Source organism: Panthera pardus, unplaced genomic scaffold, assembly GCF_024362965.1.
Source record: "Panthera pardus isolate Hobbes unplaced genomic scaffold, ASM2436296v1 HiC_scaffold_16, whole genome shotgun sequence".
Lineage (NCBI taxonomy): Eukaryota > Metazoa > Chordata > Mammalia > Carnivora > Felidae > Panthera > Panthera pardus.
Window position 1 is genome coordinate 4,419,755 of NW_026526721.1, and position 19,806 is coordinate 4,439,560.

Below are 19,806 nucleotides of genomic sequence, written 5' to 3' on the forward strand. Positions count from 1 at the left end.
TTAAGGGACCGCACAGGTGAAAGAGAAAGGGATACTGTCCAGACAAACTTGAAAAAGAACCACGGAGAGATTTAAAATATGAAATCTATGACCATGACCGTTGTCAAGCCATTGCCATAGCGGCTGGCAACGAGGAAGGAACAGGTTCGTGCAGGGCGCATGAGATTTTAGGCCAAGTGGATGTAGTCTATCAGGTCCCGCCCAACATGTGGTGCCGCAGTCACACACCGTCCGGGAGCTTGCTCGAGGATCCCAAGCTGTGCTCCAGACCCGCCGAACCTGAGCCTGCAGCTTAACGAGATCCCCGGGGAGATGTGTGTGCGTGCGGACGGTGAGCGAGCCCGCGCGGGTTGGCTCTGGGTTTGTGGGACTCGAGTCAGAGAACGGACGCCTCTACATGTGCTTACGCAGATGTGCATGATGAGTTCAGTGGTCAGTCTGTCCGCCAGACAGGGCACGGTGGCCCTTCCTTCCTCCAGAAGAACCCTGCGGACGGAGAAGAGAACACAACATGCACAACCATGCTGGTGTGGCCAGAAAACGCAAGCCGGCTTTCTGCTGCAGGGAAAGGCAAGGCAAATCGAGTTATTCCCAGGCGGATGGAGCGCCCTGCCGCGGGTACCCAACAGATGTGCAGAATTGCCCTGCGCGGAACGAGGGCAGGGTCTTCATTATTTCGGACACTTCAAAAATGGCATAGAGTTGGAGAGAATTGTACACCTCAAGCTCATATAACACTGTATGTCAGCTGACCGGGACTAAAATAAAAAGCTTTCTTTAAGAAATGGTATAGAGGGATCCCTTCCAGCTGAGACATTAAATATGGCTCATGAGATTTGGAACACCTGGGTGGCTCAGCGGGTCAAGCGTCCCACTTCGGCTCAGGTCATGATCTCACGGTTCGTGGGTTCGAGCCCCGCGTCGGGCTCTGTGCTGACAGCTCCTTCGGATTCTGTGTCCCCCTCTCTCTCTGCCCCTCCCCTGCTCACACTGTGTCTCTCTCTCTCTCAAAAATAAATAAACATTTAAAAACATTTTTTTAAATATGTCTCATGACATCTGACTACAGAACTGGTCTTTATAAAGATACGCTTGGTCACCTGTGGATATGTTTTCATAACACACACACCCTTCTTCACGTAGGTAATATGCACATAAGTCTACGTAATGCATGTCGGCATAGGATTTCACAAAAATACCCCGACACGTACCTACGTAGGTGTATGGATGACATTGAACTATGGGACACACCCTTCCCCAAGACAAGAACCTAAACCATGGGCTGCTTGGAGGAAGGAAGGCCTATCCTCGCTGTATCCAAATCTGCGTTCGCCGAGTTATTATAGATTCTTTATAGTTTAAAGAACTTTTTAGGATAAAGGGCATGCCTGTTTGTGAAAGTACACTCACAGCTAGGCTCTGGTCTCCACATCTGTCAATTTTTAAAAATTGTGGTAAAAGGTACATAACATAAAATTTACAATTTCCCCCAGTGCCCCTGACTGATAAACTGATGTGGCCCGCGATCGGAAAGGCCACATTTATCATATAGGAAATGTATGTCTCTGGGTCAATTTCTGAGCTTTCTAATTATTTTTCTATTCTGAGGTATTTATGTTTTCTTCCGGTATTTGTGTTTCTATTTAATTTATTTTCAATTATCGTAGCCAGTTCCCTCCCCATCTGGCCGTGGACGTCTATTTCCTGCTGTACTTTGTCAGTTCCTCTTTTGTTCTCCTGGGCAAATCCCACGGGCATTGTCAAGGTATAGACACACTCACACACCCACTGCGAACGTCTGCTTTTGGGCGGCAGCCATGTTCCCCAGGAGAAATGGAGGGCCTACGTTTTGGTTTGCCCTTTGCGGAAACACGGCCCGGGTACCTGAAATGTGGGTGGTCCTCAAAGAAGACTCTCTCTTTCTCCAGAGCCTCGGCCAGGCTCAGCTGGTCCTGGATGTCCTGCTGGCCCCGGCACTTGACGACCATGTAGCCCTTCTTCAGGTGACACACGAGGTTTTGTGCCACGTCGACCACCTTGTCCTCGGTGCCTCTGTCCACCAGGTCAGGCTTTGTCAAGATGCCTGCAAGCCGGAGCCTTTCCATCAGAGAACACTCACAGTTTCCTCTCAGCCTTGCTCGTGGGGACACGACGGCACCCCCAACCCCCAAGTCCACGGTTTGAGGCGGAGCCCCTGGCCAGTGACAGAACTACAGCTCAGGCCCCAGGAAGATGGCATGCCCCTCCAGGCAGCTGTGGGGGGCTTGCTTCACCCAGGGCTTGGCCCTCATGCCAGAGAGACAGCAGCCTGTGACGGCCATTTAATTTCCCTTCTACCCAGTCGAAGAGTTCATGCTCTATTGCGATGACTCTCCACCTCCCCAGTGAGGCACACTGGGCTGTCAGCCCAGAGCCCGACGCAGGGCTCGAACCCACGGACCGCGAGATCGTGACCTGAGCCCAAGTCGGACGCTCAACCGACTGAGCCGCCCAGGCACCCCACTAGCATTTCTAAACATTCTCCAGTTACTTCTGGTGCAGATGGGGCTTGGCCCACGCTTGGGGAAACACGGGTCCGGCCGAGATCAGAGGCATCATTTGCTGAGCCCACGGCCAAGTAAAGCCCTCCTATGGTTTCTAGGTTCTTCCCTCTTCTTACCTATGGTCCTGTCTCCATCGGGGTCCACCTCCTGAGCCATGCTCAGGGCCTCTGTGGTGGCGATGTCCACATTGCAAGGGACCACCACCAGGTTGATTGTCTCCTGCTTAACGATGTACTTCCTGATGAGTTGCTTGGTCTGTGAGAAAATGAAGGCGTATGAGGGCAGGGACAGGTCCCGACCTTGCCCTTGCGTTGGGACCTCCACGTCCCAGGGGTATCTCCCCGAAAGAAACAAGCCTGCAGCATTTCTCAAGCCAGAGTTACAAGAAACCAAGTCTCCCGTGGCAGAAATGGAGCTCTGGGGTCTGGGGAAAACCGCCAGACCTTAGCTCATTAACTATCTCCCAGGATTCCACAGAGGACAACCACAGGGAAAGAGAAGATGCCACCAAGTGCATGACGGTGCCCTAGATCTTAATCTCTTGGGTAACATTTGCCAACATGAAAATGCCATCATATCTGTTGCTAATGCTTTCTCTCCCCACATAAAACCCCTTCCTGTACACGCCAGCTTAGATACGCCACAAAATGTAACTCTAACCAAAACTGGGTCCCCGTATAAAACCGAAACACCGTAAAATGGATTTCCAGTTCTGCCTCCTTGCCTCGCGCTCCCCAGAACATCTCCATCTGACTTGGTGGAGGCCACGGAGCCCACCCCTTCACACCTCCTGAGAGCCACCCTCCCAACTCAGCCCGGAACTCGCTGGTGTCCAGGGCACGGCCCCGGTCCCCCCCAGACCGAGGTTGTACCTGGCGTCCGATGTCGGCCGGCTGATTGCCCACAGCCACCCTGGTGATGCCGGGGAGGTCTATCAGGGTCAGATCCGGGACGTGAGGGGAGCTGACCTCCAGGTTGATTAGCTCATGACTGATCCCCAGTCCTTCCCCAGCGATGGCATTCTGGGCTAGGGAAGGGGGAAATGAGAAAACCTGAAGAGAGCATACAGTACAAGCATCTCCCTATAGCAAATCCTCCGAAAGCACCTTCTACCTGCCGTGCTTGGATAAGGCATATCTGGAGCAGATTCACTTTTCCGGGGCTAAAAGGAAACTCAAAGGACAATTCAGGGTTCTCCCTGCCAGCGGCCAGAACTGTTTGTGGAGAGAGCAAGAGAAACATCTCTAAAGGTGCACCTGCACCAGGCCAGAGCGGGGCCGACCTGAGCTCTTCCTGGCATGGCGCCTAAATCCTTCCCCTGACGTCACTAGGAGATTAACAACAAAGCAAAATGAAAGCAAATAAAAACACATGGGCACGCTGGGACAGGATTTGGGAAATGATGGAGGGGAACGTGCTAGTTTTGAGCAAAACGAGCCCTGGCATTGTCATCCTATCAAGGGACCTCATTTGGCTCCTGCCTCCTTAACGATGACAATTTCAAGATCTAAATTTATTTATCGGTATTCCCTTCTGTCACTGCACGCACGCTCCTCTCCAGGGCGACCTTCTCCCAACCGGAGAGTCTGTCCCTCGACCTTGGGCTTGCTCATGGCTGACAGGACATCACAGAATGGACTCCAGTAGAGATCGAGACCTTGCGCCTGGGGGATCCTCCTCCCTTCCTGCCAGGAACCCGTACGCCACCACGCAAAAAGCTAAGCCTGGCCTCCTGGAGGAGGATGGCCACCGCATGGGGAGAGCGCCTGGTCTTTCCAGCCCAGGGCCTGGGTATGTGACCGAGGCCATCCTCGACGGTTGGCCCCAGCCAAGCCAGCTGGAGGGAAAGAACTGCCCGGCTGATCACCGAATCGCGAGAAACCAATGCTTCCAAGCCACTGGGCTTTGAGATAGCGTTGTTACACAGGAAGGGCGAGAGGTACACACAGCGGTTTTGAGTGTTCTGCCCCTGGAGCCAATCTAAGCCCAACAATCACACAATGACGTTCTGACTGTAAAAGCATCCTTCAACTTTTGTAAAACAGTCTATAAATGCGACTTAGTGCTTCTATCTTCTTTTTTTAATACAATTTATTGTCAGATTGGTTTCCATGCAACACCCGGTACCCATCCCAAGTGGCTGCTACCTTCTTAAGAGCCAAGCTCATTCTTTGCCACTTCTGCTCCCCAAATGACTGAGACTAGGCTGTGACACACTAGGAAGAAGCGAAGGTCCACGTGGCAGAGATTATCTATCCGCCTTGCTCACTCTCAGCCGCAGCCAACCCTGCCACCACTTGTCCTTATGTCCTCCGCGTGTTATCTCTCCTTTCGGATGCTTCATGGGGACAGGGTGATTCTCTGTCTCTGTGGCTGGCATTCACTGAGACGCACTGTAGGTCAACCCGAGCTGGGATTGTGCAAACACATGCAGAGGAAAAGGCCTATGAAATGCTTCCAGAGAGGGTTCGGGGATGGTCCAGGATGCCTTTCATGAGGCTAACGGGGAAAGGGGTTCCCTGGCCCCACACTCAATTCTTCTTCCATCAGATCTGTGGAGTGGGGAAGCCTTTGAATAAGGGACAGATACTCCTTGTTTAAATTTTAAAGTCCACATTACTCTCCGATGCTTGTTTACATACTAAGCAAGTAATTGCTGAGGTCAGATTCTGTCCAAAGCGCTGGTCTTACTGAGGGTAAAAGAAGAGAAGACACAAGGGAGCCGGGGCCTGATGCAGATGAGGGCCGGAGGGAGGCCCCCAGGAGAACAGGACAGGCCCAGAAGGGGAAGAGGGGGACAGTGACAGATGGACCCCTTCCTCCCTCACCCAGGTGGCCAGATGTCCAAACAGGTGATGGCGAACAAATGTGGGGCACTTACCTGTATTGATTGCCTCCTCCACCTCCGAAGGGTCTGAAATCTCCGTCTCGAAGTCCTGGTAGCTGACTTTGCCTCTCCATTCATCCTCATTCATGAGCTTCTTCAGCTTCAGCACCAGAGGACACCTTGTGACAATACCTGGAGGCCACGTCCGCATCAGTCCTGCACTCTGCTGTCAAGAGTCCTAGACGGTGGCCTGAGGTCAATGCTGCACAAACTTTTCTATAATCATCTGGGCAGGCTGCTAAAAGCGCCTGGTCCCCTTGTGCGACACTCGGATGCATTAGGTCTGGGGTGGCCTTAGAAATGTGCATTTTGAGTATGCATTCCAGGTAATTTTTTGCTCACTAATGCTTGAGAGCCACCACTTTCGGCTTCTCGCTTCAACTCACTGTTTTGCCATCAGCTCGGGTGGCGCACTCTCGTAGGAAACCCCCAAACTCTGATAAATGTCCTCCGCTATCCCCCAGGATACACCCATACCATCAGGAACACATACTGCCCTCACCAGGCCCCCTGACCACGTCCCCCTGCCGTAAACTTCCAGACCCCACCCTCTCCTACATCTGACCTGTATTTCAAGGCCCATCTCAGGTCTGCCCTCTCTCCCCTGGAGCCCCACCGATCCCTTGACCTTGGCACTCAAATAGCACCACTAATCAGAGCACCAATCTTTACCTCCCATTTGGAAGGTCACCTCTTGAGAAGGGGCTCAGGAAAGACACCCACAAGCACGTGGTTCTGGGCTGGGGGTGCAAGTACATATACTCAGACCTGCCATAATGCACAGGTTATACACAACCCACACAAAAATGTGCAACAAGAGGGTGCCATGAACTGACTCACCTCCCCCTCCCAATTCATGTGTTAGAGCCTCAGCCCTCAGTGTGACCACTGGGGCCACTCCTTAAAGGGGTAATTAAGGGTAAATGAGGTCAGAAGAGTGGGGCCCAAGGTGACTGGCATCCATACAAAAAAGGGAAGAGACACCAGACGTGTGTGTGCACAGAGAAAAGGCCATCTGAGGACACAAGGAGATGGTCATCTGCACAAGGAGAAAGGCCTCGGGAGAAACCAACCATGCCAACACCTTGGTCTTGGACTTCCAGCCCCCAGAACTGTGAGAAATAAGTCTCTGTTTCAGCCACCCAGTCTGTGGCATTTTGTTATGGCTGCCTGAACTGATTAAAACAGAGAGCAAGTTCTTACCGCTGCCTCTGGGAAGGGCGACCCCTGACAGGGCCTCCAGCACTGAGCTCTTGCCCGAGCTCTGGTCTCCGATGACAGCGATGGCGGGCAGGGCCAGGTCCTGCTCCACGCCCAGGGCACGAAGGGAGTCGATGAGGTCAATGCAGGGGCGCACTTTCTCCTCATACTGGCTACATAGGCTCTTCTCGAGTCCCTGAAGAAAGCAGAATCAAAGAATTCTGTCATGGCCTGCGGGTCATGTTCCATCAGAGACAGACAACTTCAATCAACCTATCACAATAGGTGAGAAGAGATCCCAAAAGAGAGTGGGAAAGGAACACAAAGAACTATTTAAAGAAATGATAGGTAAAAATTCCCCACACTTGAAAACAATTAACTCAAAGAACCAAGAAGCTCAATGAACCCCAAACATAAGGTACATAAACTACATCAAGGCAGATTATAGTCAAATAGCTCAAAACCCGCGACAGAGAGAAAATGTTTCAAGCAGGCAGAGAACACATTCCACATTGAGGAGCAAAGATGAAATTTATAGCAGATTTCTCATCAGAAACAATACAAATAAGAAGATAGTGGAATAGCCTTTTTAAAATACTGGAGGGAAAAAAAAATCCATCATCCTAGAATTCTATACCTCGCCAAAATACCTTTTTTAAAAATGAAGGCAAATGAAGTTTTTTTCAGACATAAAAAAGTGAATGAATTCATCACCAGCATTGGCACTACAAGAAATGTTAAGGAAGTCCTTCTGCCAGAAGGAAAATGATTCTGAATGAAAATCTGAATCCACACAAAGGAATCTACACCAGAAATGGTAACTACTACATTTTTTAGAAGTAACTTACATATCCTTAAAAGATATATGACTGAACAAAAATAACAATACATTGTGGGGCTTATAAGTCAAATTAAAATTCATGACAAAATCAACATGAAGGCTAGGAGGAGACAAATGGAAGCATACAATTGTAAGGTTCTTATTTAAATATTAAGTTATAGGGGTGCCTGGGTGGCTCAGTCAGTTAAGCGTCCGACTTCGGCTCAGGTCACGATCTCACAGTCTGTGAGTTCGAGCCCCGCGTTGGGCTCTGTCCTGACAGCTCAGAGCCTGGAGCCTACTTCGGATTCTGTGTCTCCCTCTCTCTCTGCCCCTCCCCTGCTCATGCTCTGTCTCTCTCTGTCTCAAAAATAAATTTAAAAAACATTAAAAATTTTTAAATATTAAGTTATTTACTATCACTTCAAGTTAGACTTGACAAGTTAAATATGTAAAATATAAACCCTAAAATAGGCACATTTAGTAAATCAACAAAGGAAATAAAATAGAATCATCAAAAATGTAGTTGATTAATTCAAAAGAAGGTAGAAAAAGAGGAAAGGGGAAATAAAGGACAGGGAAAATAGAAAATAAATAGCAAAATGATCTTCTCAAACTTCATTAACAATCACAATAAATATAAACGGTCTAAAACATTTTTAGAACAAACTGACTTTGAAAAAGAAGAACAAAGTTGGAGGGCTAACATTACTGATTTCAATATTTATTAAAAAGCTGCAGTAAGCAAAGCAATGTGATACTGGTATAAAATTGAGAAAGAGATCAAAGGAACAGAATATATGTTCCGAAAATAAACTGACATTATGTATGGACAACTGATTTTGACAAAAGTGCAAGGGCAATGCAGTGGAAGGATAAAGCTTTTCAACAAATGGTGCTGGAACAACTGGGCATATATATACCCCCCCAAAATAACCTTGTATCTATATTTCACACCATACTAAAAAAATAACTCACAACAGATCATAGACCTAAATGCAAAATCTAACACTACAAAACTTCTAGAAGAAAACAGGAGAAAAATCTTTATGGCTGTGAGTTAGGCAATGTTTTCTTAGATATGGTCCCCAAAGCACAGTTCATAAAAGAACCAACTGAAAAATTGGACTTCATCAACATTGAAAACGTCTGGTCTCTAAAAAAGACTAAGAGAAGGAAAACAAGCCACCATCTGGGAGAAAATATTCACAAAACATATATTTGACAAAGGATTTGTACCCAGCATACATAAAGAACTGCCAAGAAATTCCTTGACAATAAGAAAACAAACAACATGATTAAGAAGAGACTATGAGAATATGCTTTATAATATACATAAGTTTTACTAGGTAGTTCCTTTATCTTGTGGTGAGAAGCTATTTATATTTTCTGCCAGGTCAGCTTTTGTTGTTGGGGTCTGTCCTATGCATTGCAGGAGATTCAGCAGAATCCCTGGCCTCTATTCATTATTTACTCTGAGTTGTGACCATCAAAATGTCTCCAGACATTGCCACATGTTCCAAGGGGCAAAAGTGCCTCTGGTTGAGAACCACTGCCTTACAAAGTACATGAGTACAAGAGTTTGTATACAGGCAATGCTGGCAGATTTCTGCAGGGGTGGGGGTGGGGGGTCCACACTGACAAGGGCCTCCTTGACCAAATGCTAGCAAGCCCTCTTTGACCACCTTGAGCCCTCTTCTCCACTTGGCTTCTCCTGGGCTGCTGAGCCCAGACTTAGCAAAGAATCCTTCTTAGTAAAGAATCCCCTCACCTTTAAAAGCTAATCAAGCTCTTTCTCCCGGTCCCCTTGATGATAACCTGTTCTTAGTCATTCTTTCTCCTCTCCCTCACCCTTCCTGCTGGCTGTAAATCCCCACCTGTCCACCCGTACCACCTTGACCTCAGTCTCTCTCCCTTATGGCATTAGGCTGGAATAAAATCCTCTCGGCCATTTTTTTTTAACAAGCGTCTGCTGCCAGTTTTTTCTATAACAAACTTCAGAAAGGTGTGGAGCACAGCTCCACAGGGAAAGCCCCATGGTGGTCGTACCAGAAACCTGGGTACACCTTTGTACCCACCAGCCTCCGTCTCAGCCTTCCTCATGGGTTCTTCTTTGTTTTCATTTCTTTATATCACCTATTCCCAAGAGTTTATAAAACATGAATAATAGTACCAACCACCTGAATTAAGAAAACACATAACCCCAGCCCATTAGACACTCCATGCACCCTTCCCCATCACCTTCCTGCTGTTACCCCTTCTCCCCACCGAGGGTCTCTCCATCCTGAGGCTCTTGAGAACCACGTTCTTGTTCTTCTTCGCGGTTTTACCACCTACCCATCTTTCCCTAAGCAATACATTGCTTCTTGTTGCCTGAATTGGAACTTTGTATAAGTGGGGCCATACCATACATTTCTTCTATGACTCAAATTCTTTGTTTTGCCACTGTTTTTTAGATCTTGATGCTTTGATGCCCACTTCCAAGCAGAATTCTGCTGCATGAGCGTACCGCTATTGACACATTTGTCCACGGCTCACAGGCCCTTGTGTTGATTCTGGGTTTTGTTATCATAAACAACGCCATTATGAACATGGCTCTCAGAGGGCACCTGCAAGTTTGCATAGTGGTTTAGCACAAATAGAATCGCCTGGAAGCACTATTCGAACACAGATGTGGGCCCTACCCCTGGAGTTCCTAGTTCGTCAAGTCTGGGGGGAGGTGGATGTGTGGGCTAATCATGTACAGGTCAAACTTCCCAGGCCTTGCTGAGGATGCTGGTCTGGGGACCACACGCTGAAAACCAAGGTCTGTACCTAGAAATGGAATTTCTGGATTATAAGACAGCACCGTTCAGCATGACTGGAAAAGGCCAAGCTACAGCCAAGCAGGTGGGTGTGAACGGTATGAGTTCTTACTGCCCCATACACTGCCGTTTACAGTCAGGCAAGAAACACAGTTATATTGGGGACCTTCTTATTTTTCCGTGTGCTTCAATGTGGCTTTTAGTATTGTTTAATATTGTTTAGCATTTATTATGAAAATGGAGTCAACGTGAAAGAGGCTGATGATCCATGACTTTAAGACACACGACAGCAGTAAAGGGACCTCTCTCTCAACAGTCACAGAAGGCAAATTCTGTTATCATTCCCATGTTAGAGATGGAGAACCCAACTTGTACACCAGGGAGGAAGAGCCATCTTAGAAACAAGATCACACAGCTGGAAGTGTTTGCATTGGGATAAAATTCAGATCAGACCGATTTCAGAGGCCAAGTTTGGTTCCCATCAAAAATACGTTCTGGATTCTGGGGAAAAAACGATGCCGCATGGCTTGACGGTGAGGGAATGGAACCATGTGTTGGGTGTGGGATAGCACGGTGGCCCTTGGGCCCAGAGCGAGGCCAGTTCCTACAGGAGCCGGACAACATCCCGCCCGGCTTCCCAGGCTGAAACTGCACCCCAACCAACCAGTGTCAGCTATGGCGAAACATCTACACTACACTTGGTGGCCAGATGGGCCCCAGAGGGACGAGTAGGGGATCACATCAGCAACCGCGGCAGGAGAGATCAAGAAGCAGGCGTCCCGGGTCAGGAGCATCGCCGTCTACAAGGACAGCCCTCAAACACGGCTATTTTCAGGCGGCAACTTACCATTTCCTGATTTTTCTCTGCCTTATCCGCAAGTCCATTTAGTAACAGATGATCGGATACAGGATCTGAGTCAGTCATCTTTCCTTTAGAATTAACCATCTCCGCCCTTTATCAGCTTAAAATCAAGCACATCGGGATTAACACAATTCAGAAGCCAGGTTCATTCAGTCACAGAATCACCAGTAGATACACTGGGACACACTGTGGCCTCCTTAACTCTTTAGGGACTGAAACGAAACAAGGAGCCAAATGATGGATGGAGGCAGCTTAGCCGTCTTCAGGAATGGGCTCCCAGACCGCAAAAGAGTCTTTAAAACTAGGTGTTTCCTATTACAATTTTAGGTTGAACTTCAAAAATTTTTTCACCATCAATTGGAACAGTGGCAAAGAACAAAATTTCCGCGAATTTTTAAAATTCGCATGTAAAAGGAAACTTATTATAGAACCATTCCCAATGTTGCTGTGGGAATCTCAATATAATGGAAATTTGATACCCAAGCTTATAGTTGAAAAAAAAAAATGCCTGAACTTTAAGTTCTTTTACTCTGTTCATTTTGCTCCTGGCTTCATATTTTTATTCCATTTCCCCCCATACGAGTGTATCTTAATGACCTTCACTTTTTTCTATTTTTTCCAGTTTCATGGGTTTGATGGATCGACATCCATCACCGTGTACGTTCGAGGCGTACAGCATGAAGGTCTGAGGTACACATTTTGTGAAATGATCACCACGATGGCTTTGGCTAACATCCAGCTTTTCATATAGATATGATATCATTTTATTTTGAAAGAAGCTAATCGTCCACTTCACCATACTTGTCTGTATCCCTCCAGATCCGTACATATATGTCTGAAATTCATTTTTCAGAATTTCTGGGGGCGCCTGGGTGGCTCAGTCGGTTGAGCGTCCGACTTCGGCTCAGGTCATGATCTCGCGGTCCGTGAGTTCGAGCCCCGCGTCGGGCTCTGTGCTGACAGCTCAGAGCCTGGAGCCTGTTTCGGATTCTGTGTCTCCCTCTCTCTCTGCCCCTCCCCCGCTCATGCTCGCTCTCTCTCTCTCTCTCTCTCTCTGTCAAAAATAAACATAAAAACATTTTTTTAATAAAGTAAAATAAAATAAAAAAATTTCTGGGACCCCATACCTCTAAATAGTAAATTTTACACATCTAATCATCTTGGGTAAAAGTGAGCGGGAATTTTTCTATGACTTGAAACAAATTATGAGAAATGTAAACCGCCTACTTACCTCCAACACACCTTCCTTTTCCCTTGACGATGCAACGTTGACTTGTTGGATAGAAACACGGAGCTCTTCTCCCACGCCTCCTTGAAATCACACAAAACTTACAAATTAGGCCAAAACCCAGGTGAATGTATGTGACGACTCATCAAGGTAAGGTCCCATTGTTAAGAACGATGCACAGAGGCCTCACGATGAAGCGAGTTCATGGTTCTCAGAACCCTTTTGGTAAATCTTGAGTATTTTAGTTCTAAGAGAGACCGATAAGGCACAGAGCCTTACTGTTAATTTACTGCCTGAATCAACGATATTTTCTGATGTTCTCTGTGCTTCTTTTCCAAGACCCTCCCCCAAGAGCTACGCGATCTTCCTTTAATATTGGGGCAGTTGAAAGGGGCAGGTTAAAAAAAAAAAAAGGGAGGCGCGCTTGGGTGGCTCAGTCAGTGAAGTGTCCGACTTTGGCTCAGGTCACGATCTCTCGGTCTGTGGGTTTGAGCCCCATGTCAGGGTCTGTGCTGACAGCTCAGAGCCTGGAGTCTGCTTCACATTCTGTGTCTCCCCTCTCTCTGCCCCCTTCCCCACTTGCGCTCTGTCTCTCTCTGTTTCTTAAAGATAAATAAATGTTAAAAAAAAAAAAACTAAAAAGAAAAAAAGGGGAGAAATGTATTCCTTTTATCGTAAAGTGGGAGAAAGGTGATTTGGAAAGGCAATCAATTAGAAAGAGTATGACAATCTGGAAATGTATTTCCTAACCTCCCCCCGACCAACCATGCCTTCGGAGATGCTTTGTGCGCTCAGGGAGTCCCAGACTGGGGCCCCACATTGAAGACCACAGCTGCCTCAGTTGGCCTTAGTGCACCCAGTCAGGTGGCATCATTGGTCCCCAGGTCCTACAGCCCCATGACCACGGGTCCAAATTCCGTCAACACAGGATTGTGTGAATGCATTCCCCTCCTCTGTTTGCTTCATATAATGACATTCCTTGGACACAAAATCTTATCTGTGCATCTTAAATGTGTGTACCTTTCATAGATGATCTTTGAAGATCAGTTTGGAGTTCAGGGGCAGGACAATCTCAGGAATTAAAGCCCGTTTCTTACTTATCAGTTACACTCGGCACCCGGCCGTCAAACCGAACCGAATGCAGTTGCTAGTTGTGGCCATGGTGGAGTCACGCTCTCAGCCCGCGTCTGCTCCTAAAACGTCTAACCCACACTGTGTGTTTAAGACAAGACTGTGGGCTGCTCTCCGAGGTAGGCACATCACCCGGAACCCCTCTCCGCTTTCATCTTCCTCCCCCCACCCCTGCCAGCGGTCAGGATGGGCTCTTCCCTCACTGCCAAGGTTGGGGCAGGGGATAGAGAAACTGCCCAGGGCGGGTCTGTGGACACTCAGGCCCCCCCTGTTCTCGGACGAGGCTGTCTGGCTGCCCCTGCACTTTGGATTTCAGAGGGTGGCTTCCAGACCCGGACACTATCCACCAGCGGCATCCCTGGAGAGTCTCTGCAGCAGAGGGTGGGGGCACCATCCAAGGGCGGTCCCGTGGGTCGCTATCCTTGTGGGAAAGCTTCCTCCAGCCCAGACCTCACAGAGGTCTCCCAACCCCTGATAAGAACCACCCACCTGTTGCGTCCTGCTGAACCCCTGACCCGGGCAGTCTGCCACTTGCCCAACACAATTGAGTCCAGTTTTTAAAACAATCCTCGTAGGACTTACACTCACGTTTTCTCTTGGGAGTCTTCTGCCTTGCAAAAACCCACTGACATTTAAATTTTTATGGTGGAAGGGGAGAACATTGTGCTTTTTAGACCTAATGCTCTCTACCAAACCACCCGGAGGGAGCTCAGTACCGGGAGGTGGGGAGAGGGAAGCCAAGAAGGAAATGGAGGGGCAGGGGGCATCCTGTCCACATGACAGGGGTTCCCGGCCAGCAGCTCTGTTCCAAAGTGGGAAAATGACACGGCTAGACATTCGAGGAGCCGTTTGGGACTGACCGCTAGGGGTTAGCATCACTTGAGCCTGCTTCTGACAACCACCTGATTTAAATTTGACCAAATGATTCCAAGAGCCCCCACATGCACAGCTCGGGCGGTCACGCGGGGTGGAGTGCAGGTGTCTCCGAGCCTGGCTCCCTCCGTCAGCCCCCAGGACGGTCTTAACTCCCTCAAAACTAGCCTGTCCCCTGTTCAGTTCCACCCCGCTGCGCTAGCAGCTGAGAAGCGGGTCCCTGGGCAGCCCCCCATTCCCTGGGTAGCCCCCCATTCCCTGGGTCTGGGCGGGGGGGGGGGGGGGTTACGTTGGGCGGGGCACTTCCCCAGATGCCGGGCCCCTCCCTCCTCGCCCCTCCTTCCTACCCGGCTGCTCGGCTACTCAGGACGCCCCCTAGCGGGGACCCTCCACCCTAACCTCCCTGAATTCTGCAGGATAGTGCAGACCCCCCTGGTCTGCGCACTCCCACTGTGGACTTGTCTGGTTTTCACTCCCCAGCAATGTGAAAACCAATAAAATTACTAAAGTAGTGAGGAGGCCAGAAGGCGGAGGCTGTACCATTTCTCCTCAATCATAGGAAGAATTGTCAGTAACAGACCCCGACCGGAGACAATCATCAATTATAGCCCCCCCACCCCCCACAGGGACAGGCGGGTACGTCATCTCCTACGGGAAACTGCCACCCCTGCCACTCAGCCGCCAAGAACCTGCCATCGCCATGACCTCTTGCATTTCTCCGGTGGACTAGGTTCAAAACAACCCTCCCCAAGCCCCTTCCAGAAAGCACTGTTCCTGTCCTTTGTTTGTTGGACTTGCCTATGGTTTTGCCATGGCTTGCGCGTCCCGGATTCCAGATCGCTGCTATTCCTGAAGAAGCCCACGTTTGCTGATCAAAGAACACACTTTTATTTTTAAGGTCGATAGCAGGAAATATAAACTGATACAAGCCATGGGCCACCTTCGGGGTGGGCTTGGAGGGCGCCCAGCACTGAATGTGAAACTTTCTCAGTGCACACCCCTGGGAGACCCCCTTGGGAGACTGGCCCCCTGGGAGACCCCCTTGGTCCCCCTGCCCTCCACGGGCCCACCTCCTCAAGCAGAAAAGTCCTCGAGGTGCGGGGGGGGGGGGGGGGCTGTTTCTGATAAGTCATCCAGGAGTCTTAGCAGCCTGTTGGTCAGAAGCAGAATCAAGCGGGCTCTGAGCCCAGCCAGTATTTCCATCATCATCGTCACTGTCACATCACCATCATCACCGTCCTCACTATGACCAGCTTCTGCTCCCCCATGCGTCCAGAGAGCTTGTCTCCGCACCCAGCCCTCCCACCCCAGCCCCCCAGCTTGCAAGAAGGTGCTGCTATCCAGGAACGCGACCCTCACCTGTCCCCGCGCAGCTGCCAGGGCCCCTCGCCGCCGCCGCCGCCGCCGCCGCCGCCTCCCGGCTTTTATGCAGCGCCCGCTCCGCCCCCTCGCTCTCGTCGCCCCCGCCTCCGAGGAGAAACGAAACTCAGGGGATGCGAGGGAGCTAGATCCGCCTGGTGCAGAAAGGAAACCGAACCCATCACCCCCCACCGCCTCTCCCCACTCCCCCCACCCCTGCCCGGTGCCTGTCGGCTGCCGCAACTCCTCCCGGGGCTCCGCGCGCTCAGCCCCATCCCAGGCCCGCGCGTTCGTGTCTCTGCAAGCTGGGAGGAAATGCAGATTCTGGGGCTGCTGACCCAGACCTGCTGACCCAGAAACAAGTGCAGGGCCCAGGAAGCCCCCCACCGCTCCGAGAGCAGTCTGAGAACCGCTGCCCTACTGGCCTTGAGCCATCCGGAGCAGAATGCAGCCTTGAACCTAGACACGCCCATTCCCTTAAGCCTGGTCTTCCTTCCCAACCCTCTGATAACTGGCACCCATAATTGGGCGTCTGAATTCCTGCTAGCGGTTCACAGGGATCATTCCGGCACCAGCAGGAATTCCCAAGCGCTCTGCCAATGGCCAACTTCCCCTTCCCCATGCAGACAGCTATTAACCGTAAAAATAAAGGTTATTTTACCACCAAAAGATGGGTTTATTTGGGAACAGTAGAGAATTGCAAATTGGGACAAGCAAGCTGTGGCAAAACCATACGCGAGTCATTTTACGGAGAAGTTGGAGGAAGTTGGGACGTTTTGGTTTTTTTTAATGTTTATTTCTTTACTTTAAGTTTATCTTGAGACAGAGAGAGGGAGAGCGCAGAGGAGGAGCAGAGAGGGGAGAGAGAGAATCTGAAGCAGACTCTGCTGCTGTCAGCGCCCGAGTCCAACGTGGGGCTTGAATCATGAACCATGAGATCATAACCTGAGCTGAGATCGAGTGCTGATGCTCGACCCACTGAGACATCCAGGTGCCCGGGGAGGAGTTGTTTTGAACGAAAGACTGTTGGAGAAGAGCAGGTATTGGGGTGATGGCAGTTTCTCCTTGGCTGAGCTGCAGGGGCGGGGCTTTCCGGTAGGAGATGCGGCGCACACGTGTCTCCCCGCTAGGCGCCCTCCCCCAACTGATGGCTCTGTCCTCCGGGGAGTCTTCCGCTGGGTCTGTGATTGATGACTCTTCCTGTCATTGACCCGGAGTGATGCCCCCCCCCCCAACCTCCCCAGCTAGCAGCCAAGTCCACTTTCGTGAGTTTCCCTTTATTCATTTTCGCCGGACCCACACCATCTTCCTCCTCGTCCTCCTGGAGCCCTCTCTGGAGTTGGGCTCACCTGATTTCTCCAGGAGAGAAATGCGTGGAAAGTGGAGGCTGAGGTCAAGCAGCCTCCAGAGTGGCCCTCTGTAGATGGAGAGTGACATATCCTTTTGGAAGGGGCTGGCCACCTACCTCCATTCTCCTTAGCTCAGCTCAGAGTCCCGGACAACAAGCTCCCCAAAACTGTGATTAGGAAGGGTCGCCCCCACTCCGTCCAAAGACCCAGAACCCACCCCAGCTCCAAGTCCTGGGGTCGGCCAAGCCTAGATGGAAACAAATTCAGCGTGGCTCACCCCGAGAAGGGGAGGAGGCCCCACAATACAACTCTCTGGCTGAAGACCCCTTGTTCTGCAGGGTCCATTGCTGGGTCCCGGCAGCCCCATCCAGGGTGGCCTGCTGGGAGACACATACTCTCCCCGTAATTAGCGAGGAACGTTTGTCCAGCCACTCATCACCTCTGGGCCTCAGTGCCTTTCTCACTAGGAGGAAGAGTGACACCCTTTCCTGATGGGCTGTGAGCAGGATGGAGGAGGGAATGTGCCATCCGTACACGGAAGAGCGAGAGCAGCCAGGCAGAGACACAAGACTTCACTGCGAGGAAGGATGCGACTTTTTCAAACCACGGGAGGCTCTCCCCAGCCCCCCTTGTTGAGGAATAAAACCAGAAAGCGCCATGGGCGAAAGCGAAAACCAAGTGGAACCAGCCAACGCCAGGGCCAGGGCTAGGCGAAGGTGAGTGGCGTGTCTGGTGTGCCAAATGTAAGGAGGCGCTCGCGCGCTCGCTCTCGGTGGCACGAGCGGCTACTTACACTGGCGCCCGGACGCTCCAGGAGCCTCCCTCTCATGACTCCACTGACTCCTGGTCTGAGATGTTGGTACCTCGCTGTTTCTAATTGGCTCCTTATATGAACTTCCCTGAAGAGCCCAGGGGCTTGTTAGGGGTGAAATTCGGAAATAATAAAATAATAACTCATGTGCACCGTGGAAGTATGTGCTACGTGTCAGCCTGTGAGAATAAGTCACCTTCACAACCATCCTATGAGAGGAGTACGGTTATCACTCCCATGTGACACATGAGAAGACAGAGACCAAGGAATTAGGCCACCGTTGGGTGCCCTAACTAGGAAGCAGCCAGGAAGTGGGAGAGCTAAGGTCACAGTCTAAGGTTTCACTCCCTGCGCTCTAGAATCTTCCCCCACCATCCTAAAATCAGCAAGATCCAGCTCCTGTCCTCCAGAAGCTCACAGCCTTCCCCCTGAATTGCTGACGATTCCTTCTCTACCAAAGAAACACTGATTACATTCTCTGAAGTAAGTGTCAAACCCTGAGCCTTTGAGAATTAGCCTTCAGGATCAGCACCCTAGTCAGACATCCCTAAACGCGGCCGGCAATTCTGGTGGCCTGTCCTTCCCCCTAGGCTCCCGGAGACATTCTCCTGCCCTGCCAAGTCCCAACTGTGATGTTCTCTGTCTATGCAGCTGCCCCTGGGAGCTCCTTTCAAGCCTGGGTCCTTCATCCCGGCTCGCCCTCAGCTCCTGGGGCTGCCACCATGGCACAGCTGGCCCTGCCCTCTTACTATTGTCTCCTGTGCACAAAAATAATCTGGCAAAAACACAGCATCCACAAGGGAGCATAGTAGTAGGCAAACAGTCACACTGACCCCACCCCCTGCTGCCAGCGCAGCCCAGGGTGCCCAGGGAGCTCCAGATCCCTCTGGTCCTTGTCCAGCCCTCTCTCCAGCTGCCAGCCTGGCCCCGGGCCCGCGGAGGAGAGCTGGTGCTCATGGAAAGCTGTGACAGAAAGCTTCCACGCCATCGCCCCCTACCTCCAATCCAGTGCATGTCCTCGACTCCCTGCGGGGAGTGGACAGCACCCTGCTTAAATGCTGCGGGGTCGCCCACTGCAGGGGTGGGGTGGGTGGGGTAGTCCCAACTGCTCAGCTCGGTGTGCCAGACCTAGCCTCGCCTGGCTCAGCCCCACCCCCACTGCTTCTTGTAACACCTTGCTCACTACACAGAACTCCTTCGGCTCAGGGGTGCTCCTCCTCCTACCCCTCCCTGCACACTGGGCTGCTTTCCAGGTCACAGCCTCCGGCCATCCTTCCCCAGACCCGGCGGACTTGCTTCCCGGGTGCCCCCCTGTTCCCTCCCACCCGCACCCACCCACCTAGCATAGTGTCAGCACACAGCCTTGACCTCTGTGAACGCCCATTTCTGCCCCCAGGTTGTCCACAGGGCAGCTCCGGGCCCGAAGTGTGGCTGTTGTCCTTGGGACCTAGCAGAGTTCGTGGCACATAGCATTTCAACGGATGTTTCTAGAATGAACTAATAAACGAATGAATGGTGAGTCTGAGAACCGGCTCTGATCTTGCAGACCCGGTCCTCAGACGACCTCTGGCGAATTACCCTGAGCATCTCCTCCCTGATCTTCCGTTTCCCAGTCAACTCAGGTTCAGTTTCAGTTTCTTTTCTCCTTCTTGGTTCCCAAAAAAGGAAGTGAAGAGGGAGACTCTAAGATTCCAGGAACTAGAAAGAGACAGAGAGAGAGGCGGGGGTGGGCGGTGCCGGAGGCGGAGGGGCGGTGCCAGGGGGGCGGAGCCGGAGGCGCGGTGCCTGGGGGGCGGAGCCGGAGGCGCGGTGCCGCAGGCGAAGGGGCGGAGTCTGAGGCGGAGGGGCGGTGCCGGAGGCGGAGGGGCGGTGCCAGGGGGGCGGAGCCGGAGGCGCGGTGCCTGGGGGGCGGAGCCGGAGGTGCGGTGCCGGAGGCGAA

General features: G+C 51.1%; 1 protein-coding gene and 1 long non-coding RNA gene across 4 annotated transcripts in view; one reads left to right on the forward strand and one right to left on the reverse strand.

The window, feature by feature from the left end:
• The window catches only part of LOC109249807 (interferon-induced GTP-binding protein Mx1), a 28,120-nt gene extending 12,379 nt beyond the window's left edge, over positions 1-15,741 (reverse strand). Inside the window, exons 1-9 of one of the 3 annotated variants that reach the window (XM_053903054.1) lie at positions 15,708-15,741; positions 12,348-12,427; positions 11,102-11,216; positions 6,634-6,826; positions 5,425-5,562; positions 3,416-3,570; positions 2,660-2,798; positions 1,885-2,083; positions 408-486 (exon numbers count right to left, since the gene is read on the reverse strand). In XM_053903054.1, the coding sequence (XP_053759029.1) occupies positions 408-486; positions 1,885-2,083; positions 2,660-2,798; positions 3,416-3,570; positions 5,425-5,562; positions 6,634-6,826; positions 11,102-11,200 (1,002 nt within the window). In that variant the 5' untranslated portion in view covers positions 11,201-11,216; positions 12,348-12,427; positions 15,708-15,741. Of the gene's footprint in view, positions 1-407; positions 487-1,884; positions 2,084-2,659; positions 2,799-3,415; positions 3,571-5,424; positions 5,563-6,633; positions 6,827-11,101; positions 11,217-12,347; positions 12,428-15,146; positions 15,172-15,707 lie in introns of those variants that run through there. The other 2 variants (XM_053903055.1, XM_053903056.1) reach the window with 2 other exon arrangements.
• Positions 15,742-16,874: 1,133 nt separating this feature from the next.
• On the forward strand, positions 16,875-19,615 carry LOC128777224 (uncharacterized). The gene is made up of 3 exons (XR_008422405.1): positions 16,875-16,972; positions 18,227-18,350; positions 19,264-19,615. It is a non-coding gene; the product is annotated as an uncharacterized LOC128777224 (long non-coding RNA).
• Positions 19,616-19,806: the final 191 nt, after the last annotated feature.